The 25757-nt window shown below is 45.4% G+C and overlaps 1 protein-coding gene across 1 annotated transcript in view; it reads right to left on the bottom strand.

The window, feature by feature from the left end:
- The window catches only part of GPC3 (glypican 3), a 59531-nt gene that overhangs the window by 8420 nt on the left and 25354 nt on the right, over positions 1–25757 (bottom strand). Inside the window, exons 3-8 of the mRNA XM_039354996.1 lie at positions 19038–19732; positions 18475–18561; positions 12702–12835; positions 9116–9241; positions 7670–7790; positions 4332–4494 (exon numbers count right to left, since the gene is read on the bottom strand). Of these exons, the coding sequence (XP_039210930.1) occupies positions 4332–4494; positions 7670–7790; positions 9116–9241; positions 12702–12835; positions 18475–18561; positions 19038–19732 (1326 nt within the window). The remainder of the gene's footprint in view (positions 1–4331; positions 4495–7669; positions 7791–9115; positions 9242–12701; positions 12836–18474; positions 18562–19037; positions 19733–25757) is intronic.

Below are 25757 nucleotides of genomic sequence, written 5' to 3'. Positions count from 1 at the left end.
CCAGATTTTGGTTCTCAGCAGAAGTCTATCCATTTGCATTCAGCTTCTCTCCCCAGCTAGGGGTAGAATTAACATCTCGTAAAACAGCCAGCTATTTCCACTTGGGTATGATTCAAAACCTTATGAAGAGCCCCCAAAACACAGTGCAGACCAGGGTGTGCTGGGCATTGGGTCCAAAGCAAAAAAAGGCTGCTTTAAAGGGGATACCTGAAGGAGATGCATTTGGTTAACATCTCCTTAAATAAGCAGCCGCTTTTTACTGGTAGCCCGCAAACTCAGGAAAATATGCCTGGCTGATACTGATTTAAAAGGAAAACTAATCTTTTGAACTTTTAAGCAGCTGACCCTGGGGAAGCCCTCTTCAAGGCCATCCAGCCATGTACAAAGGCACACGGTGACATAAAACAGTAAAAGAAATATTTAAATCTGGCCAATGATTGTTTTTAATAAAACCTTGCAAGAAATTTTTAAAACTATTTTTTAAAAAATCACTATACTGAGGATCGTTACAGATAGTCCTCAACTTACCGTAATTGAGCCCAGAACTACAAAGGTAAGTCATGCCAATTGTTAAGCAGGTCACCAGGTGGCCACACCCAGCTATTTTATTGTGGCAGTGGTTGTTAAACAAATACGGGGATCATTAAGTGTACCTATTGTACCCAATGGATTTTTTTTTTTTTTGGGCTGAAAACCAGAAATAAACACCAGTTTTTGCTAAACAACATCACAAACCGTGGTCACACAACAGCAGGAGGCTGTAAAAAGTTGCAAAGGGGAGCTGGGTGCCAAACACCCCAAATGGAATCACGTGAGGCTCTCGGAACTTTGAAACTGGGCTGTAAATGACTTTTGGGGAGTCCATTGTAACCCCAAAGAGGTGGTAAGCAGCCAGTTGTAAGCTAAGGACTACCCTTGCAGTGTTTCTCTTGCTCCTGTCCACTTTTTGTTCCTTTCAACTAACGATGGTCCAGGAAAACTAATGCACCACTTCGGAGCCCCTGACTCCTGCAGCAGTGGGGAACGCTGTGGCTCCACCTGGTCAACTCACCCTCCAGGAGTGCAAAAAAAAAAAAGCCGCCAGGCTCCTCTTTGAAGAGTCCCCGGTTTAGAGACTTCTGGTTTGGGGACATAAAAGCAGGAAACCAAACTCACATGTTTTTTTGGATCTATGCGCTGCTTTTCATTTGACAAAGTGAAATTATAGCTGTGGGAACAAGAGTTGCTGGCAGGGAAGACCGAGAAGAGGAAGGGGAGAGGCAAGGCCATTCCCACCCACCCACCCATGGGAATCCTGTGCAGACGAACCACCACAGAGCAGAAGTCAACGTTTTCGATACTGAAAAATCTTTGAAAATAAGGAACGGGAGGGGAGGGGAACCATCCCCAGCGAGACCAGAGTGGAAAGCGTGGCTTCCAGATCCATCCCTCTGCCCGGCCTACTCTTCTGCAGAACCGGTTTCCAGTCTGAAGCTGCTCCTGACCCTTCCAGAAACCCTCCAGACGTGAAAAGGGAGCTCTGAGAGGCTCACAGGCACTTCTGAACTCATTCGAACAGCCATTTCCAACTCGAAGCATCCGCACTTCAGATTCCAAACTGTGGCCACCAGATAGGTTTGCCAGGCCCGTATCTTCCTCCTCCTCTCTTCTTCCTTCTTTTCCTTTTCTCCTCCTCCTCTTTCCTTGTCCTCTTCATCTCCTCCTCCTTTTCCTCTTCTCCTCTCCCTCTCCTCCTCTTTATTCCTCTCCTTCCTCCTCCTCTTCCTCCCCCTCCCGCTGCAAACCACCTGCCTGTCTTTTCACACCCCCGGGGTGTCTCCAGACCAAAGCAGGAGGAATCTCCAGATTGTAAGCAGGCCCCACACAAGCCCCACTCCAGATTTGGCATATGCAACCCAACTCCTGAAGAATCACACGGGAACTGTGTTTGCTATAAACACAATCCCTTCCGACAGGCTAAAAGTCTGCCTGGAAACGTGCTCTCTCTCGTAAGCAGGGACGGAAACAATGCTCCAGTCATTGAGTTAATTCAGGATTTCCTGCCTTGTTCCTTCCCATATTCCCTCCCCACGACAAAGGCACCAACAGGGCTCTAGCCTGCAAATTTATTTATCTCTGTCATTGCAAGAAGCAGCAGTTTTGTGACTGTTCTGTCTTTAGGATCATCCGCTACATGGCTTGATCCCCGTGGCTCAAGAGAAGCCCCAACAGCAGAGCTGCTCTTCCTCTCCCCAGGGCCACCCATGGATGCCAGGGGTGGGGGTGGGGTGGCTGGGGAAAAGGCGTTTGGGGCCAGGACACTTCAGGGGCAGAACTGCCTGGCCAAGGAGGATTTCAGGCAAGATTTCTTCAGCTACTAATTAGGCACCAAGAATTCTTACTATGCTAGCTCATCTTTTGGGTCTGCCTGCCCGCCCTTTTTAGTGCTATAAATCAATTTTTAATTGATTTTTTTTGCGTGATTGTTTTGTTGTTGACTGCCCTGAAATTTGCAATAGATAAATTGGTAGCCTTAAAAGACAAAGATGATAAGATCCCCCCCCCACCCCCAGGATCCTGAAGTATGCTGAGAACATGGTTTAAACCCTTGTTGTCTTCTCTTCTCTTCACTCTCTCCTGCATCTGTCCTTTTGCTCAGAACAATGAGGACTAGAATCCTTCCTTTCTCTCATTCACTCTCCTCCCTCCCTCCCTCCCTCTCGCTGAATGTCCCAACCATCCAAGGCAGCTAGAGAAAAGCATGGAAATTGGTACACGTAACTTTCTAAATCCTCTCTTGACTAACAAGCAGGGCGGCCTCTGTATCCATTTGGCTGTTCCTCACACAACCCCCAGAATAACGTGGACAGACAGCCTTCTGCCTCCAAGCTGTCATCAATCACCTTCTCCCAGGAACTACGTTCTCCAGTGAGCCACCACAGTGGTTGTTCTGCCTGCCTGCCAAACCCACCTCCAGGTCCAGCAAGCCCTCCCCCCCCCCGCTAATCAACTGCAGGGAGGGGAGGCTGCTAATTTGGAGCAGAGCAGCTGAGATGCGAGATGATTTCCAAAATTCCCTTCCGTGACCCCCAAACCCTACGATTTCCCTGGCCTTCCCATCTCATCCTGGGGGGAGGGGAGGGAGGGGCTTGAGAAATCCAAATAACCGAAAAGGGGCTCAACCCCAGCTGGCTGGCTCTTCTTCCCGCAGCTGCAGCTCGTTAAGAAAGAAAATGTCATGAGATCGAATCACGCTCCGTGCTGTTCTGGTCCTCAGAGGCTGGATAAGAACCCTCCTTATGAAACCCACGGGGGTCTCCTCTTCCAGCCTGGTTCTTAGGCCAGGGAGGGTGACACCCGCTCTGGCTTCCCTGGCTCTTTCATCACCAGAGAGTTTGATTTAGGGAGTAAGAGTGGCTAGTCCTGCATATGCGCACACGCGTGCACCCTCACCCTCACACGCAAGAGAATCCGACAGGCAGCACCCTCTCTGCTTCCACTCATTAAATGCCAGGTAATTGTGGCAGATCAAGGGGAGAGGATTTATGGAAGCATCTGGACTCATTTTAAACATTTTATATTGTTCCTCTTTAAACTTGAAAGCTCCAGGACTGATTCTTTCCAGGTTCAGTTGCTTTTGGTCATGGGAGATGGGCGACTGGAGCTTTTGAGCCCGAAGGGGAGGTGTAGTCCAACATCCAAGTCAGCCAGAGAAAGAAAGAAAGAAAGAAAGAGAGAGAGAGAGAGAGAGAGAGAGAGAGAGAGAGAGAGAGAGAGAGAGAGAGAAAGAAAGAGAGAGAGAGAGAGAGAAAGAAAGAAAGAAAGAAAGAAAGAAAGAAAGAAAGAAAGAAAGAAAGAAAGAAAGAACAGACTCCAGTTTCTTGGAAACTATTTTTTTTATCATGATAAGGTAAATAGTTTTTCCCAACAGACTTTCCCCAAAATAGGCCACTAAGAGGGATATCTGGTCTTGAAAAAAATCAAGCTAGCTGCCACCACAGATGCCCCAAACATCTTAGATGTGGTGGAAAGAGCTTAAATGCTCGGATGCTATTTTTTCCCCCCATCTGCGCCTGCCCTCCTGATTCTTTCACCCTCTTTGCAACGGTGGCCTCGGACGGACTCTCCAAGTTTTGCGTCACACTTACGACCACATGTTTCTCTGAACGACCATGGCAACTTGCTTATTGACCCCCTTAAAAACGGCCATCAATCAAGTCCAGTCATGTAGCACTTCAACTTACAACCGCAAGAACTTATGACCAAGATGCCGCTCCCAGCCGCGGTCGTAATTTGAGGACTACCTGCGATCCAATGGTGGCTGCCACAGCACAGTTCCAGCTCCCCCTTACCTGCCAGAAACCTTAGTTGATTCTTCACTTTTAATTCGCCATTTCCAGAAACCGCAGCCTCATTGCAGGCATCCTCGTCGTCGCAATCACCGCTCTCAGCCCCCTCCTCATCTTCAGGACGGTCCAGATTTCTCCGATGAGAGGCAGCCATGCCCTTCAGCAGCTGGAAGGAGAGACGCCAAGCAGGAACTGCTTTAAAGAAGGGCAGGATGCCATTTCGCGGGCCTGAACCAGTCACGGGGTGAGATTCGGAACCCTCCTGGATTCATTCGTCTCATAAAGTGTTCCATAATACCAGCAGAGATAACAAGGTGTTTCTAATTTTAATTTTTCTTTTCTTTTTCTTTTTTTTGTTATCCCACCTTTATTATTTTTACAACTAACTCAAGGCGGCGAACATATCCTACAGAACTTCCTCCTACGGCTTTCCCCACAACAACCTTGTGAGGTAGGATGGACGGAGAGAGAGGGACTGGCCCAAGGTCACCCAGCCAGCTCCTCTCCCCCTTTCTAGGTGGGTGCCTTAACCTCTAGAGCAGGGATCTGCAACCTTGACCACTTTAAGACCTGTGGACTTCAGCTCCCAGAATTCCTCAGCCAGCATTTGTGTTCAGTGCCAACATGTGAGCCCAGCTTCATATTAAGGCAACTTTCACAGTGGAGGTCATCTTCAATTAATTCCAGAAAAAAGTATAGCAGCCCCGAGAGCCACTAATGAATAAAAAAAACAACTTTGTCTTTTCCCTAAGCTCTAACGGCCCCCTCCCACTCGCCCAAACCTGAAACATAAAACCAAGCCAGCCACTGGTGACTTCAATGGTTGAGGGATGAAGGAGAATTTCAAAAGCAACCAAGAGTCTCTTCTGAAAGATGGACTTGGTTTGAAATTGGTCAGAGATAGCTAGATAGCTCTGAATTAATATTTCTATTCTTCTGAGGCATAAAACCTCTCCTTTAATTGAGTCTGCATGACGGAAAGGAATTTAATAAAAAAAGACATTCCAAGGACTGCACAGAGATGTTTTGCATACTTTTCCAGAACTTTGGGACATCAATCAAGCTTAGAGGTTGGGAAAGTTGATAAAGACTTTCCAGCTAAAACAACACCCAGAAATGAAGGGGAAATTGGAGGAGAGGGGTTGAGCCCTGGAAGAGAAGAAGCCAGAGGAGATCTCAGTTCCCTCTCATCTTCTGCTCATTTGGTTCTCCTTCTCATGTGTCTCCATCTGAGGACCTCAGGGAAAAACAGGGTCAGGGTCTTGTCCAGCTAGCAAATTCCCTGCCTCTTTGCCAAGCTGAACATTTCCAGTCTTCTGGAGCATAACTCTCCATCTTCCTTAATGGCTAAGCTGGGAAGTGATCACAGGAACCGTGGTTTTACTTTTCTGAAAGGGACAACGCAATCATACATAGGAAGGCTCTGCTGGTTGCGTGCTAGATCAGTTCATGCACCATGTTTTTTAGAACTAGGATTGATTGAATAAACCATAATAGCTGAGCATCCACAACCCTTAAAGCCCTAAACTATGTTCCCTGGTCATAATATTGGCACAGGCTCTTTTGCACAAGCCCCGTAATGTAGAAGCTGTCCGGGTAGCCCTCCGTGTGTGAGCTGACTTGATATCTCAATAAACAAATTTGGTTAATTGCTCCAGTGTGTTGCAAGATGCCCAGGGCCCATTTCCCTTTTCTGTTTACCTTTGGCATGCTCCTGTTAGGTTGATAAATGCCCCCACATGCAGTGGGCTCCTCAAAGAGAGGGCTGCTCCCTTTGAAATCCAAGAGGGGTGCCAAAGTGTTGATTAAACACCAGCCTGCTGGACAGCTGGCAAGAAAAAGAGGGCAGGCAGAATGACAGCAGAGACAAGGGCTCTCCAGCAGAGCCCAGATGACTTTCACATCTCAAGCCCTGGCGAAGAAACTTAAGAAAGCAGAACCCTCCACTCAATATGGGTGAGCTGAGCTGCAGACCAAGTTCAGCTCAGTTCACTCATGGTGGAAATAGGAGAGGCCCAACTGCCTGTTCACAACCGTCCTTCCCACAACCTTCATCTTCACACCATTAACATGTAGCATCTTCACACCATTAACATGTAGCATCTTCATGGTCTCTCCTACTCCTTGCTGAAACAATACAAAGCTCTGTGCCCATTCAGGTGGCACAAGGACCACAACATCATTCCAGAAGAGGTCAGAGGTTGTTGGAAGATACCTTACAAAGGCCCCAGTCAGTTAATATAATTAAAATGAAAGGCAGACCTGGAATTTGGGCAGAGTCGCATCTGATCAGCTTCCCAGGACTGCTAGATCCCCATTTTTCACCTAGTTGCTTCCCCCATCCCCCACTTCCTGTGTGGGGCAATTCAAGAGGACTAGCATCTTGGCAGAGCCACCTGCAGAGTTGGAAGGGAAGGTCCCACGTTGCAAATAAAGACACAGGTGGGTTGGTGACCCCCTCCAAGATCTGTGATAAGGAGGGCTTGAAATATTTTCCAGGTTTAATTTCTGTGTAACCTCTGGGGTCGGGGTTGGGGGGGGAGCATTTCCCTCCCATCCAGCTCACCTCCACCCCCATCCTGCTCAGTTCCATCCCTTCTGCAAAGCCCTCCTTGAAAATGGCTTATGAATTGCAAATGAGGGAGATTGGGCGTTTGATCTCCAGCGTTTAACCCCCTCCTTCCCCTGCCTCTCCCTCTCTGCCCCCTTCACGCTTAGAAAAGGAATCAAGGATTGCCCCTCCCCCAGAAGGTCTGAGGCAGGGTTATTCTAATGGCTTTCTCCAAGGCGGGTAATTAGGGAGGGGTGTCTAAATTTGGAAAGAAATGCCAGGCCTCTTATTCTGAAGTGGGTCTGAAACTGGAGAGCTTAATCTGTAATGGGTAGACGTTACACTGGACATAATCATAAATAAAATCGTTTGGAGATTAGTCTTGCAGAAAGAAGCTCCAGTTCAAACCAGATGATTTTTGAATCTCTTCTAGTCTTCCCTGGCTCTCCACATATTTTAGCTTCAACTTTTTCACTGGGATCTCCCCCCCCTGAATTAATGGGGGAAGGGAGGAGAAGTCCTCAAAGGGAGTTTAAGAGGGAGTTTAAGAGGGAGGGAGGGAGGAAGGAAAAGTAACTAACCTGCAGGATGCTAAACCGTGAACAGTGGTTTTTAAATCCTAATATAGCGTTTGCATGTTAATCTGCAATCGGCATGGCACACCCCATAACTGCTTAGCCCCGTGGGCAGCCCCAGCCCCATCTCCCTGACATTGGTAACCCCGACTGAACCCCCCCCCCATCCCACCTCCTGCCTCCAGTCCCCAAGAGAAGGCAGCAGCAGCACCCACCTGGTTTATGTGCTTCAGCTTGTCAATGATCTGGCTAATGACCGGCTCGGGACCCTTGGCCTTTGCCTCATGCTGCCCCAACTGAGATCGGCCTCCGTTCCTGGTGGGTGGGTGGCTGTACCTGCAGAGGGAAGACCCGAAAGATCAGGGCACAAATAAACCACAGCGTTTCACTCTGCCTTAGCCAGAACCTGGTGCCAGGGGTTGCCCAAGTTGGTGCTGGAGCAAAGCCGGCTTGCCAGCTTCAATCTGGATTCCTTTGAGGACCTTCACAGGGTTAAGCTGGATCTTTTCTGAATTCTTGAACCCTAGGAAGGTCTGGTGTCCATTCAGGTACAGCTTAAAATATTTTGGCTCCAGGATGGTCTTCCGAACTCTCAGTTGGACTTCATAATCCATCATCCACAGCCTCCCCTGCACCTCCAATTCGCCCAGCAGTGGGTGGACAAAGGAAGCTGAGCATGAACTTCTCCAAATCATGGAGAAGGAAGACCTTAGCCGGCAGGACAGGAGAAATCAGAGGAGTGGAAATGGGGGGGAAAGGGAATGCAGCAAAGGGTTGAAAAGGTCTGAAGGATCCATAAAAGGTGCTGCTGAAAGCTGGGGGTGGGCAAGGGAGAGGGGGTGGAGGAGGCAAGCTTTGAACTTGGCCATGGTCTTGAGGCCAGGCAGCTATTCCCCTGGTGCCATCTGCTGGAATCCCTGCCCTGTTGCATGGCAAAGGACACGCTTTAGTGTCCTGCTACAATCAAACTTGTGCACCCTCCCAAACTAAGAGCAAACTGTTTCTTTGCTGCAAAAAAGTGAAGGGAAAAAAAACAGAGGATGCCATTTTTCTTAAGCCTCCTTTTCTTTCTTTTACACTAACATCACTTGAAAGACTTTGCTGAAGTTCCAGAAACCCACAGACCTGGGTGGGTGAGTGGGAGGAAGGGAGCTTCTTGGCAATTTGCTACTTGTAAATTTAATTAATTTGCTTCTTGACCATCCAACAACATCCAAAGGTTGGATTGTGTATACCTAAAGTTTTTTTTTTTAATAAAAATAAATTTTCAGAACTAAAATGTTCTCCTTACAATTTTTATTTCCAAAGTCATAAAATATCCAATGAGTCTCTCCAGAGGTGGATGTTTTATATATATTTGCTGCCACTTTACTGTGGTCCAGATGTTGGCAGACCAGATCTAACAGCCCTGATTGAGATTCAACTGATGTCCATTGGTTTCCATATGTGGACTTCAACTCCCAGAATTCCCCATTTTGTCTTCAGAGCATTGCCATGTCCATCTGCCATTGGCCAGTCTGGGGATTCCTCAAGTGGTTGCGCCCACTTCTGGGACATCCTGCTTAACCCACTTGAAAGCGGGTTGGTGGAACAGATGAAAAATGAAAATTTGGCCAGCTGTAGGAATTCAAAGAAGGGGAAGGAGACGAGAACGGAGATACCTTTCCACCACTTCATGTCCGTTCCAGCAAAATGTGTTGTTGTGCACTGTGGAACTGTGGCTGCAAATATATTCTGGCAAGCTGCTGTAGAAGCCACTGTGAGCCCGCAGTTTGGTAACAAGTTCTCTGCAAGGAAAAAAACACAAAAGTAGATTGTAAGCAAAGCTACACAATTGTTTTATCTTTGCTCAAAAGCATAGGACCTTGTAGGTCTTCCCAATCATGCATTACATTAGAATAACAGTTCATTTCCTCCAACTGAAATGGAAGAACGGTGTTTTTCAACCTTTAAGATGGGTGGACTTCAACTCCCAGAATTATCTAGCCAGCCATACTGGCTGGGGAATTCTGGGAGTCGAAATCCACCCATCTTAAAGTTGGCTAAAGTTGAGAAATGAATGCCATGCTCAGACCACAAGCAAGAATGCAGGAATCTCCCACAATCCAGGAAGAACTCACATATCTGTCTCATTGTCATTAATAATTTGGGTTTATCGATTCTGTGAGATTTCAAGGAAAATTCAGTCGTTGAAGGAGGATAATTATGGTGAGCATGGATGCTCAAATGATGTGTTATATACTGCTCTCTGCCACTAGGTGGCACTAATGCACTGTTGGATATGCAGAACTCTGCCCCGTATTTGAAGGCACACTTTAATCTGTGCCAATTCAACCAACAGCTTAAAACAGCAACTCTTCTGGGGTGATATAGTCTTCCAGGCACATGTATGAAAAAAGCTGCTTTATAAACTCTATTGATCCACTTAGCCTAGAATTTATGTGATTTTATTTTACTCAGAAGCTGGCCAGATAAAAAAGGAATCAAGGTAACAGGAAATTAAAAATGCACCATAAAAAACACAGTAAGCAGAGTAAAATGAGTGAGAAAGATCTCCTGCAGACATACAACAACACTGGATTTCCACAGCTCGCTCAACTGTGCAGTTTCGGTGGACAAGCTAAATGTGGAACCCAGAATCTGCAAGGATCCTGGGTTCCATATTCCCCAGGCACTCTTCAGTGGCTTATCGATGCCATTTCTGAACTTTCCATCTCTCTGGCTGCTGCATTTTGCAGAAAAAGCACGCAAGAATTTGCCAAAGATAAGTGACACCATTTCCACCCAGCTAAAATCTCAATCGTGCCAATCTTATCGGGAAGAAACTTTGCAAATTTGGGGTACTGATCACATGACTCTGGGGATGGTGCAATGACCACTAAATATGTCTGGTTCTAAGTCACTTTTTTCAGTGCCACCCTAACTTGAAACAGTCAGTAAACGAATGATTGTAAGTCAAGGACTATCCAAGAAAGCAGCCATCCTGCCCTGCATATTCCTACCCAAGGTGGTCCATTGTAGAATCGCCCATCCAGGAAACATGTTTTTTATCTTCCCTTTAGTGACCTTTGCCTTCTTACATTTCGGCAACTCTGCTCCATTTCTCATTTTCAAAGCTATGACATTTTGTGTGTGTGTGTGTGTGTTGTCTTTCAGCCTTTCAACTTGTGCTGCATTTTAACAGAGGGAGAAAAACCAAGCTGACTGCTTCATTGCTCTCTATTCCTGGGAGACCGAATTTTATGCTTATGTTGCACAGCCTCCTGACAACTATTAGCTATCAGGCAACCAATAAAACTCAGAAATAAATAAACCCACAACTTAAAACAATGTCTTGGCTTTGTGGGAAGCAGCCGGCAGGCAGCTCCATGCATTTGCAGGGGAGACCAAATGCATCTTGGGTGCACGCTGGCAGCCAGGAAGGCATGCTCAGGGCGAAGCCAGCAACTAACTGGGATCTAAACAAGCCAGCATGCAAATGAGCAGCAAAATAAGGACATGCTACAGATCAGTTGTGCAACGTACAAGGGCCAGGAAAAACAACCACAATCCTTTTCTCCCTCCTTTATTCACTCTTTCTCTATTCTAATAAACTGTGCAGGCTTGTCCTTATCCTCATACAAGTCCTCCCCACTTACGACTGTAATTGAGCCCAGAATTATGGTCGTAACTTGTTGCAGTCAGTAAGCAAGTCACCAGATGACCGTGCCTGATTTTACAATCTTTGGGCCGGCTGGGGAATTCTGGGAGTTGAAGTCTTAAAAGTTGCCAAGGTTGGACGCCCTTCTTTAAAGTTTTATCTTCAGGACAAGTCACTCCGATGCCCTGGGGGTTCTGCTCTTTCAGATCTGGACCCCCTTCGCTGCTGAAAACTCCAGCTCAAATGTGTGTTTTCTGATAACGCACAATCCCATTTTCCAGCAGAATTTCTGTTGAGGGTTGTTTTTTTTTTAATCCTAGCAACGTAACCAGACGGAACACTTCTGAATACACCTCTCTGGAACCAAGATGGGCTGAAATAAACTTCCTCTTGATTTCTTTCAAACTGCCACTTAAAACACAGATGGGCTGGGAAGATGCATCCCACTTCATCAATCAAATCACAGAATCCGCTACTCTACTATTAGTCAGGATCTTTTCCAGAAAAAAGCTAGTTGAAATAAGCATCTTACCGACACAGGCTTGGGGGGTGGGGGTGGGGGGAGGGAAGGAGAAGGAGAAGAACACAGGGTGGGTTTCTGAGCTGAAAATTGCAGCTTTGTTTCTCCAAGAACTTCTGACACTAATGATCACATTCTCTGACCATTTAAATGCCATATATAAACCCCTCTCCTGCTATATTTGTTCCGAGCTGGAAGGCCACAAAATGCTGCTTTAATTACAGACCAAGGCTGCACAATGGGCTCCTTGGGACGTCTGTCTGCTCCTGGCTTAGCAACAAACAAGAGGACACGGGAAACCCTCTTCCCGTCTGAACAGGAACGAAGTCATCCCAGGGAGGATGCCCAGCTGGCACTTCCAGTTCTGGTTTTGCCTTTTTTTCAAAAGCCTGAAGCAGGATCAGAGCCCCAGAAGGCCTGACTCTGGCTCTGGAGGTGAGCGGGAAAGTCACCTGCTGGTTAGGTCCCAACCCAGGTTCAGGAAATCCACGGAGGCTCCGTTGAGCTAAGTCACCAGAGGGCAGATACGGCCTGTAACTCTCAGCTCCTCCGTTTATTTTCACACGTTTCTGGATTGGGATGAGCGGCTGGGCCAGGCCACTCAGCGGTCAGGCAAGCATCAACGCCACTTCGAGCACCTGTTCTTCCAGAAGGAATAGAAGAGAGCTGGAAGGGACCTTGGAGGTCTTCTAGCCAGCCCCCCCGCTCGAGCAGGAGAATCTATAGTCCTTGAATTATCATCACAACTGGGACAAGAATTTCCATTAAGCAAGGCAGTTGGTAAGTTAAGACATGCCTGATTTTACAGCCTTTTTGGCCAGCCTCCCCCGTTATCAGAATCTGGCTGAGAAAGTCGCAAATGGTGATCCTGGGACCCTCTCCTGGGGATTCTGCAGCCATCCATGCCCAGTTGCCAAGCGCCCCAATTTGGATCAGGTGACCGTGAGGATGCTGCAACAGTTGTAAATGTGAGGACTGGTTGAAAACCAATGCTGTCGTAACTTTGAACGGTCGCAAGTCAAGGACCACCAGTAGAGAGTGTCCTCAGCACAAAGTCCAACCTGGGAAGCCGACCTGGTTTCCTCACCTCTTTCGACTGGATAAGGTTTCTTGGGGTTCCACCAGAGGGGCACCCATCATCCTCTGGCCAGCAACATGGTCTTCGGGATTCCACGCCGATCGGTGTTGCCTCTGCTGGGAAGGGCCACACAGCTTGCTGACCTGCAAGGGAAAAAACCCAAAATCAGGAATTCCAGCACTTTTCAAGCTCTGAATAATTTAAAACCACTTCCTTGCGAGTCTTGAAACTGCAAATCAAATGAGATTTGTCACTAAGTTGAAGTAGATTTACACTTCCTGTTCGATTCAGAGGCTGTGAATTCCTGGGGCATGAGGAAATATGGAGCTTTGCATCTGTCCGTACTCTAGAGTGGCACTGCAGTGAGATGGACAGCAAATAAAATTTAAAAATAAATAAAATACTCTAGCAAGGCTGGCTGGGGAATTCTGGGACCGGAAGTCCACACACCTGAAAAATGGCCAAGACTGAAAAACACTGCTGTCCGTGAATGCAACGGTAAGTCACAGGTTCCACCTGAGGCTACGTGCGAGGCTCTAAGGAAGTTCAGAAAGTGCAGCAAGCAACCAACTAGGGTTCATTGTGCACGAGGGAAAAATTACAAACCCCGATTCCTGGTTTGGGAAAAAATGAAGTGGGCACTCTCTCTCCTGCTTCCCTTCTGCTGCCCTGTAGCTTCTCCTCTTTCTCCTCCGTTACAAGAGGCCACCACCAAATACCCCCAATTGTGTGTTTCAGGAAATCCATTCCAGAATACATACACTTGTTCCTGACTCCATGAAATAGCAGGCATAACTGCTGCACTTCACAATCTCTGCTTTAATTATGGGTTGAGATCTTGCAAGGCAGCCCTGGCACCTGGCACACCCAGCTGCTTGGTTCCTCCTCTGAGTTTCAGCCTTTTGGGGAAAGGGAGCACATTCCCTCACTTTCTTTTTCTGCATCCCCCCCCCCACATATACACTGCAGTGCCGCAGGCAAAAACCTGGTTGTGGAGAAGCTCTCTTTATGCCCCACTGACATTCCTGCTGGAACCGCTGGCATTTGGACCAGGGAGATGTCAGTGGGTCGAAATGCATACAGAAATGCAAAGACTTTTTATAAAGTAATTTTCAGCGTGGTTAGAACAGCTCGGAAACCAATTTTTAATAAATCTGTGATGAGCTTTAAAAATAACAAATAAAGAAAAACTACATAAAGGTATTAGTTTAAATGTAAACCTTCCTGACATGACCTCACCAGGAAGACATATTTCACACCCTGAGGATGTTTCAATATTGCAGCAGCTTTAAATAATTCACTGCCAAAATGCGAAAAGACAACAAAACGCAAACATTTTAAAGAAAAAACAAGAACATCGTTTCTATCTCATCGATTCACGGCTGCTTCTTGGAAAACATGCCTTGAACAAAGATAAGGAGGCCACCAACAGATATCAAGCAAAATTGAGCAGAGTGACAATCACCCCAACATCAGATCTAGGAAAATTTAAATATATATATATTATTTGGGAGAGGGAGAGAGACAGAGAGAGGAAGGAGAGTTCCTATGCTTAGAAAGTCTACAAAAGTTCTCAGTCAAATGAGGCAGGCACTTTATTAAACTGCTAGAATAAAGATCTATGAAGATTCTCAGTCATCTAGGTCGTGGCTGTCCCAAAAGTGCTTTTTTTTTTTTTTTTTTTTGAAAAGGCAACTGGACTGATTTTTTTGAGGAAGAAGAAAGAAAAAGAAGAAAACACACCTTTGCTAAAATAAAGGTATTTTCTCAGGTGGAGCTTGCAAAGCAAAGCACCAGCTTATGCTGTGCCTAATCTTCATCTCTAGATTGTCTCTGCCCCAAACACATTTCTTCAGCTGTAAATGTGACAGCGAGAAGTGGGGCGTAAGTGTGTGATGCATTAATAGTAAGAAAGCTGAATTATAGGTAGTCCTCAACTTACGATGACAACCGAGGCCAGAATTTAGGAGGCCACCGACGTTCAGTTGCAGATTCTGGGAAGCCTGATTCCCTGCCGGTTGCTTCATGATGCACAGAGGTCTTTTGCAAGAATGGGGGAAAAAATCCACAGGGCACGAGTCTGGGGATGAGCAAGTCATGAGCTCCACTTTTTTCTAAGGTGATTTGCACAATTAGTGGCGCCTGTGCTGGGCTCCTGATCCCTGTCACTGGAGTCAAGAGCAACATTCTCAGAAACGGAGCATTAATTTGTCCGGCCGTGACTTTAATAAGCCCCTGAACGAGTGGCTGCCCATAAAACCGGCGCGGAGGAGGGAGGAGGGGACCCAGGCTGGCAGAGTGGCTTAATTAAACCTCTTTTTCTCCTTCTCTTCCTCTTGATTAGCATCTTCAGGGCAAGTGCCCATGTTTAGAGAAGGCGGCAGTTCGGTACAACAAGAACTGTTATGGCCGCTTCATTAAGAGCTGGTAATAATCGTGTTTTTCGAAAGGATCAGAGCATCCCCAAGGGTTTCGATTGGCATTCCCCAGCAAGAGCCTCCTCGGGAGCCAGGCCAGGCAGGGGATGATGGGAGCAACCCAGAGAGACCCACCGAATGACAAGGGTCCAGCTGTTAAAACGATGCCCTCTGGCTTGGGTCTCTCTTGGAGGGCCCACTGGTGCACGGGCACAGAAGTCACGCAGTTTATTAGAGGGAATCCTTGATTTATGGCCACAGTTGAGCCCAACAATTCTGTTGTTAAGCCCATTTTACGTCCTTCCTGGCAACGACCAGCCGAGTAAAATCCCCAGGGATTCCTTTACCTGGCCACGGTTGCTACGTGAGTCACTGCAGTTGTTCGGTTAGGGATACGGTTGTTAAGTGAATCCGGTCTCCCCCATGGATTTTGCTTGTCAGAAGGTTGCAAAAGGGATCACAGGACCCCCGGACGCTGCGGCCGTCATAAATACAAGTCAGTTGCAATATAGTCTGAATTTTGATCACGTGACCCTGGGGATGCTGCAGTGGTCAACTGAAAAATGGTCACAAGTCCCTTTTTCCATGAGCTTTGTCACGGTCACTAAATGTACTGTTATAAGATGAGAACTGCCAGTATCCCCTTCCAAAGTCTAGCATATAAAGGCCGTGCGTGATTTTCGGTGCATCATTTTTTGGTTCTCATCTAGACCTTTTCAAACCTCAGCAGAAGGCTGCACAATCAGATTAAATCTCCACTAAATATATTTTCAGCCGGTATAAAACAGCAAACACCAGCTCCTTTCAGGGTCCCCTAACCCAGACTGTTTCTTTTTTGTCCTCAGGACTGCCTGTATTGGTAGGCAGAGAAAGTAGACAGGTCGGTTTTTGCTTTCTTTCAAAGGCTGTCTTAGGGGTTTGAAGAAGTGGAAAATTTGAGAAGCTTCTCTTTTAATGTTGCAGGGCTGTCAATCACTTGCAGGCACTTTCATCTTTTGCAAAATGTTATCCCCCTGTTCAGGGAAGTGGAGGGACTTGGAGGAGAGCTGAAAAATTTTTACCTTGAAAAATATCCACCCTGGGCTTGTGAGCAGGGGTTGAAAGGTTTTGCTGGCAGGGCAAAAGATTCTTTTCTGATCTCCCAATCTTCTCCCAGACATCCTGAAGAAAGGTGATGCGCTTCGGGGTAAGCGGGCAGGTTGCCATTTCATTTTTCCTCCTCCTCCCCTTTCCAGCCCTCCCTCTAAACTGGCTGCTTTAAAGTCTTATTGAAAATGGGCTTTTTATACAGTCCATCTCGCTGCGTAGGTTACAGTGACATTGGCTCAGAAATGCAATTGCAGACTCCTGCATTTATAGCTGAACGTACCTGAGCCTTAAAAATTGCTTCTCTGTCCTGGTTAACACAATCAGCGGTGGATGAGTAAGTTTTGCAGGCTGGAAGAAATGCCTAATTGCTGAGAATTGTTATGATTGGACACGACCTTTTCTCTAAATCACTTTTATTGCCCTTCACGAAATCTCTTTCCGTAATGGGCACTGATGCTTTCTGCGGTTCCTGGCTTAGGATGTTTCCTAATGGGGACTTCGTTCTTAAAAGGCAGTTTTTATTTGCCTCTTTATTATGCTTTTATATATGTAAGTAATTCACGTTCCCTGGGCAGGGCAGCAGTAAATCGGAAATGTAAATAGAAGCAATAAAGATGAGCGTCAAAAAACCCTAAGTCAAAGTTGGCTTGCTGTGCAGAAACGCAACATTGAAGATCAAAGGGAAAGCAAAAAAAGAACATAACAGGAAAATCAAGAACTGTTTCCCTGACCTGCTTGTTTTCTAAGTGCAAACATTTTCCCCTCCAATTTGGAGCGGTATCATGCACCAGGGGCAAAAGATCAGGACCACAAATTAGTAATAAATTGATTTATTACTAAACGTGCCTAGGCACAGGAATCTAAAGTAACCGGTTGGCACCCTCTTGGCATTAGGTAAAAGACAACAGAATTCAAGAGGGGTGGGACTTGGTCAGTTTGTGGCTACATACAGACTCTAGACTGATTCCTCTTTTGACTCCACCCCGGGTTCTGCCACTCCTTCGCCCACATCAAGTGAACTTCAGAGGTGGCCTCAGAGTGGGAAGCCCAGATTTAAAAGCATAGATTTAAAAATGCCACTGGAGGCAGCCAGCTACGCCAACACATAACAGCTGAACCCGAGAGATAACAAGGTATAAAAATTATTACAGATCAGAGGCATAGTGATGGGAGAGTGCTCAAGGACACAGCGCACAGGACAAAAATAAGGCAGCTATTAATATCTGGAAACAGCTTTTTCTCCATGTGGGGTGTTTCCATCCACAACTGGTCTGGGTCTGTGCCCAGGTTTACATTCACATCGAGTGTCTACAGACAAAAATGCACTTTTGCACATGATACAATTTGCATTATTCTCACAAGGATGTCATAGCGTGCGTAAGCCCCTGGCACCTCCTGCACCCCCACCTTTGTCTCGCTGAGAGGTTAACAGATCAATCACCTAATAACCCAACTTTTCTGTTCTTCCTGTACAAATTGAATTGATTTTATCCCATGCAATTATTATTTATTAGGCTTTCCACCACAAGCTACTCTTACCAACAATTGTCTGGGAGCCATTTAGATCAAAATGGATCTGAGCCTCTTCAGAAAAGGGGGTGAGCTGCCTTCCTATCTCTCCTTATGATAGGCTGCGGGAAGTTGCATGTCTTCCTTGCGGGTTTTTGCAACACTTTCTGCTGCAACGAATAATGAAACACCTGACGCTTTCCTTTACCAGTAGTGTCTTAATCAAGACTCTCCCCGGGTTGTTCATTTGAATCTTTGTTTACCTTTAATGTACCAGTAAATTGTTCACGAGTTATTAACGCCAGAACAGAAAAGCCATTTGCTTAAAATCACCTGCCTTCCCTCTGCCCGCCCCCCTCCCAAGGCAGCTAATGCCTGGCAATTAGGGAGCTCTAGAAATCCTTCATCAACCCCCTTCATGGCTTCATTTAGTAGCGTTTCCAAACTTGGCAACTTTAAGGCAGGCGGATTTCAACTCCCAGCATTCCCCAGCCTGCATGGGGGTCATGGGGTTACCATTGGCACATTTTGGAGGGGGGGGGGCATGGATGGCCCTGGATTCCTATCCACGAAGCAAGGGAGACCACCAAGAACTTAGGAAGACCTGCCTGCCTATCTATCTCTCAGAAGAACCACTTATTTTCATGCTACAGTATTACTGGGGAAGCAACATGGGTCTGTCCGTGTGGCCCTCCCAAGTTGAGTTCACATTGTGAGAGTCTCCCTACAGAAAGTGGGGGTTATTCAGAGCAAACAATCAGCTTCACCTTCATTATTACTTGCGAAATTGCCATACTGGAATCTTCAGGAAGGAAAAAAACCCAAGACAGGTGTGTTTCCTTCGGAGCAGCCAACTGAGAAAAAAGACAAATGCAAGTCAGGCTCTTTCAGGGGTTCCTGAGATGGGAGAAAATTAAGATCAGCCTCATTTCCTTTTTTCCGACAAAAAGGACGTCTTGCGGCTGGCCACATTTATCAAGCCGTCATCTTAAAATTAGAGCAGGGAAAGAAAAATTTGGAACCTTTTACGGTCCATAACCCGGCCATACCGTGACCTACAATATGATCTCAGCTGCTTCCAAGTCTTCTTCAGGGAGACAAAGATGCTGGTTAAAGAAGGAATGTCCTCAAGTGTCTTCTGGGCCACGTCTTTATGGAAGCCCACCAGCCAAAGCAGCAACTGCTGGCTCTAGGTGTCATGAATGGTCCACCAACTTTCTCTCCCCACTGAGAGAAGGTGTGTTTCCTTCTTTCTGAGGGAGGGGAGGACTTTCCTGTAACATCGGTAACCCACACCCTGACAAATGGCTCTAGTAAAAGAAGAACTTACGGTTGTGACCAATTTCCCAGCGTTCCTCTGCATGTAAATGATGGCATCCTGAACCAAAGAGAAGAGGTTGAGTAGCACATGTTCTATGTCGTAGGTGCCCTTCATGCCCTTCACCATCCCTTCCAGAGAGCGTAGATATTCCCGCCAGTAACTGTCGATTTCCACCACACTGGCCAAGCATCCTTGCAACACCCCGCCACAGAATCCCACACACGGTTTGGCCAGGAGCAGATCCTGGCACTGGGGGCAGTACCACATCTTCAGGAGCGCCCGTCCACACTCCTTGCTGAACCTCAAGTGATCAGTGGTGTTGACTACTTCAATGCCAAGGTTGAGCGCCTGGAGGAAGACCCGGGTGACCTGCAGGGACTTGGACACCTGGGTCATCATGATTTTGGGGAAGGGGCCAAAAGCCTTCAAGTCTCGCCGGGCTAGCCGCAGACACTCCAGGGTCTCCACAGGAGGGTCGGGGGCTCCTGGATGAATCACGTGGGGGTAGATCAAGGGGAACAAGCTGTCAAAGAGCTCGTTGACCATGTCATTGACGCTGATATCTGAGCCCAAGACGTACAGGGAGATGTCAGTGAAGAGTTCCCCCACCAGTTTAAAAGTCCTGGCAGCCACATGGCGATAGTAGCTCCTGAACATAGAGTTGGTGTAGTTCCTCGCGTGGCGCACGACCATTTCAAAGGCTTCTGAAAAGCAAAAAAAAAAAAAAAAACAGGAAAGAGAAGGTGGTTAGTAAGTCAGCAGGCAAGACAATCACGATAGCCATGTTATTAAGGGTTTTCTGGGAGAAAGATATAAAAAGCCAGAGAAATTCAGGAGATAAAGGACTGCATCCTGTTTTTGGTAATCACAATACAAAAAAGATACTGAGACTCTGGAAAGAGTGTAGAGAAGAGCAACAAAGGTGTTTAGGAATCTGGAAGCTTAAACTGGGTATGTCCATTCAAAGAAGGACAAAGGGAAATATGATGGCCATGTATTAATATTTGAGGGGCTGCCACAAAGAAGAGAGGGGTCCAGTTCTTCTCCAAAGCACCTGAAGGCAGGACAAGAAGTAATAGATGGAAACTAATCAAGGAGAGATCCAAGTTAGAATTAAGCAGAAACTTCCTATGAGAAAAATTAACGAGTGGAAGGACTTGCCTTCAGAAGTTCTGGGTGCTCCAACCCTGGAGGTTTTCAAGAAGAGATTGGATAGCCCTTTGTCTCAAATATATAGGGTTTTCTTCCTGATCAGGGGGTTGGACTAGAAGACCTCCAAGGTCCCTTCCAACTCTGTAATTTGGGCAAGTGCTAAAGTGCATGGATCCTCTTTCTCTCTCTGAAGCTGCCTGCAGGCCTTGGGCATTTTCCACTAATTGGTCCCCAGCATGCAAAGCCCTCTGCTGCTCAGGTGATCCAAGAATGCCTCGCCCCCCAATCCCAGCAGCCTGTGAATTAGCACAGCAAAAGGAAAAAAGAGACGGGTGGATTGTGACATGCAGGCATTACCTTTTCTTTGAATGCTAAGTAGTCCCACACCATCTTTGCCCTCCAAACCTCCAGGGCACCATTAATAAAGGGATGGAAACTTAACAAGCACTTTGACACTTTGCAGGTTGCTCACCTTTCCTGGCAAAGCAGCTTTCAATAGAATGGAAAAAAAAAGAGGGGGAGGAACACTGAGCCCCTAAAAAATGATTCCCATGGAAAATTGAAGCTTGTTTGGATTCTCCTCATCTTGTTCTCTGCTCACATTAGAATCAAACTGAGACTGAATTACAGATTATTTCTATTGTGGGGGTCCCTACAAGAAGACAGAGCTGAAAATTAAGCCACTTAGCAAGATTAAAAGCCTGGGGCCTGGTGCTCACAGCACCTTTTAGTGAAGGTTGTCATTAAGGTGAAGCACATCGCACATTAAAATAAAGTTGATTATGCATCGGGCACTTTAAACGTTGTGGAGTCCTTGGTGCTCTCCGAGCTTGGTTGTTCTCTGCAAAGGTTCCATTCCCTGACTAGGTAACAACATTATCATCAATGAGCACTTCTGAAAATTCATATTTCTGTTCTATTCCAAATTATTAGGATGGCTAAACTCCTATAAAAACAAATATCCAGTGATCGATACCCAGACAAGCAGGGATTAACACCAGACAAACAATCAAACAGAAAACAAAACTAAGAAACTTCCAAAAAGAAAACCATGCTTCTACCAATGCTAGGAGGGCAAGGGACTGTATATAGATAGGGAGAAAACCCCACACGCCCTCACACTGATGATGTTACATAGTTGGATATTGAAATGTCTGCAAGTCAACAACTAAGCTCAGAGAACTTCAAGGACCCCACGGTTCAAACCTGAGCTACAATATTCTCATCTATTGGAATTTTATGCTGTTTCTTCCATCAAGGTAATGATGGTGGTTTATTATTACATAAGTAGCCAGTTCTTTAATTGTCATTGGCTTGATACTCATTGAGTTATTCCCAAGAACCTGGGATGTCGTAACTTAGCATTCCAAATCCCCCTAGGGACATGGGTTATCTGTAGCACTTACACAATAGTGGAGAAAACACATAAGGGGACTGACCCAAAATGAAGGAAAGGGATCTGTAGAGGAAGTTCATTCCTCCACATTTTCAAAAACGAGAAGTGTCACACAATACATCGGTATGTTGGTTTTCTTCAGTCTTGGTTGAGCTGATTCTGTGAATCCAGACTCTGTGCTATGGAAACCTTGATTTACGACTTACAGTGCTGCACAAACCCAACAAGCCATGACCCGGAAGCCTTCCCTTCCTCTCTGCTTCCCAACCCAGCTAGAGCTTCTTTGGAGTTGTCCATGGTCCTGCAAACCTCATCGCCCTTTGCTTTCTGGCCTGGTCACCACCATTCTCTCATCAAATTACAGCAAGTCAACATCTCTATCTTGTCCAGGTGAACTGTAGAAGACCCCTCCCCTCTGCTCTGGACCCACACCAGTGATGGAGGAGGCCTTGGACCATGGAAAAGGCATCCAAATGAAACCCAGTCCTCTGGCTACCATCTCTTCTCAATGGTGGCTTTCCTTGACTTCAAGATGGACACTTCTATCTACCACCCCAACTTCAAAGCTCAGATCGTCATCCAGGTTCAGGCCGTTTTACCCTCTAATAATCGCAATAGCAATTATTCCCCAGCTTTCCTTTTTCTACCCTTAGAGAGTCAGTTTGGAACAGAGCAATACACTTTTTAAAGATTAGGAGGGAGGGAAAAACCCATTTCTGGCAGAACTTTTCTTTAATTAATGGATGCAGTCTGAGATAATTTAACATCGTACTCCACTGCCGCATTAAACTTTATGTAGTTTTTCTGCTGTCTAATTACCATACATTGCAACTAAGAGCAGGGAGGACGGGGAAGGGTAGGTGGAAGATCCATGATTAATTTTTACAATTTCCAGTATGGGGGGAAAGAGGAAAGGGCCTTCTAAAAGAATACAAGACATAGTCCAAGGCAGTGGATGTGGAGTTAAAATCTGACAAATCTGCTCCCAAAAGGCCCCCCCTGAAATCAATTCTGAGTAAAAACCAAAACAACCGTGATACCAATCTCGTTGTGCCTCAGTCTACCAGTATTTAAATCAATGAAATGGGTACAGTGGGTTTTTTTTCTTGCTGCTGCAGGATTGAACTGCCAAGCTGAAGGGCAAAATTATGGTTTGTGGGCAGCCCACCATCTTGGCTGGCTGGGACTACTGACCATTCCTGCAGAAAAACATTTCAAGGCTTGATTCATCTTTTCTTGAAAGACTGATCAAATAATTCTTCCCTTTTTTTAACTCAGGATTTTTCTAGTTTCCTGCAATTTTTTTTAAAAAATTCATTCCGCTATTTTTATTGGATTTTTCTTTTTTTATTACGTATTATCAGAAACCCTGTCACCTTTGGCTGGTGTAATAGATTTTTTTAAAATGAAAAAAAGCCATCCCTGCATTTTCACAGAGATGTCACTTCGAAGATATTTCTTCCTCTTTGTAGCTAAAAGTAAGTGAGAAAGATTCTTGGGAAATATAATGAAAGGCATTTGGTATATTAACAATTTAATATTGTCAACACTGCGCCTATGCTAACAAATATATTACCAGGACACAACTCTTGGAAAAATGAGACGCTAGGCTGAATTTACTGATCAATCCTGATAATGTCAGCTTCAAGAATTATCTAATGTTCCCTAAATTTGTATTTCCTTAGTAAATGCTTAAATTTTCATCAGAAAAGATGGAAATAAGGTGTGAGGTGATTAAGATATTCCCACACGCCGTGGCAAGAGAGGGCTAGTGGAACTGCAAGAAACCTGAATTCATAGAACTGAAAGGGACCTTGGAGGTCTTCTAGTCCAACCCCCATTCTAAAACGATTTACACACACACCATGAAGTAACAGAGCAGACTCTTCTTCTATAAAACGGGCAGCAAAGTGACTGAAAGACCCATTCTGAGTTTCTTCGTTTTTCATACAGAGCAGTGATGTCGCCATGTGTATAATTGGAATTGAAAAGTTAATTTCTTTCTTGACTTTGGAAATAGACCGAGAGCCAACAGATGTATTCTACTAATTACCTATTAATAGATTTAATAAACACAGCTACCATACTGTAGCTTCATCTGGGGCCAGAGTGCAGTCTTCTGCCTAAAGAGGCCTTTAAAATTAAATGCATCTGCCTGCTTCCCTCAAAGGCAAGTTATGAATTTTTCATCAACCCAGAGCTGGGAGATCCATTGCATCTACAACGTTTAAAGAAAGGGATGGTTTAAGTCCAAGGCAGTCCAACCGTGTTTTAAAATTAGCATCTACTGGGGAGACCGCCTTCGCTTATTTCATACTTAGAACTGATGAACTCTTCCCTGCAGAAAGTGAGACTGGCCAATTGCTTGGGTTGTCACTATAAATCCCAAAGGTGCTCAAGACCACCCAGGGTGTGAGTCTTCCCCCCCACACCCCCTCAAAGGTGGAGGGCAGACCCAGGAAGGCCTCTTTGAGTAAACAAGCTGACAAAACACAGATGTAAGTGGAAAGGACTTCATCCACACAAACTACTGACTTTACAAACTTTCTTTGGAAAAAGGGAGGTGGGGGATCAGATCTCTGTTTGTCTGTCTGTCTCTCTCTCTCTCTTTCTATTTCTGTCTGTATCTATTTACCTATCTACTGTTACCTATCTACCTACCTACCTACTTCTATTCGTCTGTGTCTATCTACCTATCTACCTTCATCTATCCATCTATCTATCCATCCATCCATCCATCTCTGGGGAACATTTCCATTTTCAGTTGAAGCCTAAGGCATTCACAGCTACGGATGGCAGAAAAGGAATCCCTTTTTTTAATTAAAAAAAACATAACCAGAACTTGTTTCATTCTAAGCAATGGTTCCCTTTCGAAGTGTCTAACTCAACCTGCAAATTCCCCGGGATTAATTCCAGGCACTTATTTAATTTCACACCTTTTGTAAAAATGTTCTCTTTTTTTCTGTTGAGCTGCTCATTCCAAGCATGGATTGTTTTACTATTCTTTAACACTCACAACAAATAGCAACAATATACAGTAAACGTATTTTTAATAAACAGGGAAATACGATTTTACTGGTTCAGCCATCAGGAACACAAAATCTGAATTAGTCTTCTTTTTTAAGCAAGGAAAGCAGGAATTAGGGAAGAAAGCCACCCTTTTGTTAACTCTCTGATTTTGCTCGTATCTCATTAACGCATTATTAAATTGCTCTCGAATTAAACTCCTGTTAATACGATCAAAACAACTGAGCATCCAAAGAAAAGAATTAATATTCAGAATGAAAAATACAGGAATTAGGTAGTAATTTGCTAATTTAAAGAGAATTGGCTTAGACAGAGTATCCAATTATCAAATGATCTTCTATGAGCGTTAACATTGGTTATGTATTTTAATGTTTCTATTGTATTCTTCTGCATCGTCTAAAACTCTCCAACAATAAGATTTTGAAAGTGAATTCAGGACTGTGCTATCAATCAATACTTTTTCTTTTGGGGGAAAGAGAATGAAAACCTCTTTCCTTTAAGATGCAAAACTGGGGATGGAAAAAAAAACATGATTTTTAAAAAGCAGGAAAACTCGAGGGAGCTATTAGCTTCTCATTATATGGATCCGAGTGAATTGTGATTCCCTCCTGAGACCGAAATTGAGAAAGAGGCTAAAATGAACACTTTATCCATCAGCCAGACAGAAATTCTATTCACCCGGTATAAACCCCACAGAAACAAGGTCATGACTAGGATCCAACGTTTGCACCAAGAGATGCAATGATAGTTATTCCCAACTCTTCCAACATCAAAAGCATCTGAATTTTGATCTTTTGATTGTGGGGAGGCCGGAAAGGTCATAAGTGTGAAAAACGGTCATAAATCACTTTTTCCAGTGCTGTTGTAATCTCGGTCACTGGAGGAACCGTTGTGAGTTGAGGGCTACCTGTATTTACGATGGCTGCAGGGTCCAGGGATCCTGTGACCACACCACTTTTCTGAAACCAAAGAAAATCCAAGGGGGATGTTCCTAGGAATGGCAATCATTTGCTATAAACTTGGGAAGGCTTTCTTTCTAAGCGCCAAAAGGTCTGTCTGAGCCCCAAACTGCAAGCTTTGCATAGCTGGAGGCGTTGGAAGTCGCTTGCTCTCAAACAGACGCAGTTCACATTTTGCAATTAAAGTCTCTCTGC

Source organism: Crotalus tigris, unplaced genomic scaffold (assembly GCF_016545835.1).
Source record: "Crotalus tigris isolate CLP2741 ecotype Arizona unplaced genomic scaffold, ASM1654583v1 scf7180000018585.330925593:3314079, whole genome shotgun sequence".
Classification (NCBI taxonomy): domain Eukaryota; kingdom Metazoa; phylum Chordata; class Lepidosauria; order Squamata; family Viperidae; genus Crotalus; species Crotalus tigris.
The sequence above is the reverse complement of the archived record's forward strand: the minus strand, read 5'-3'. Positions and strand labels throughout refer to the sequence as shown.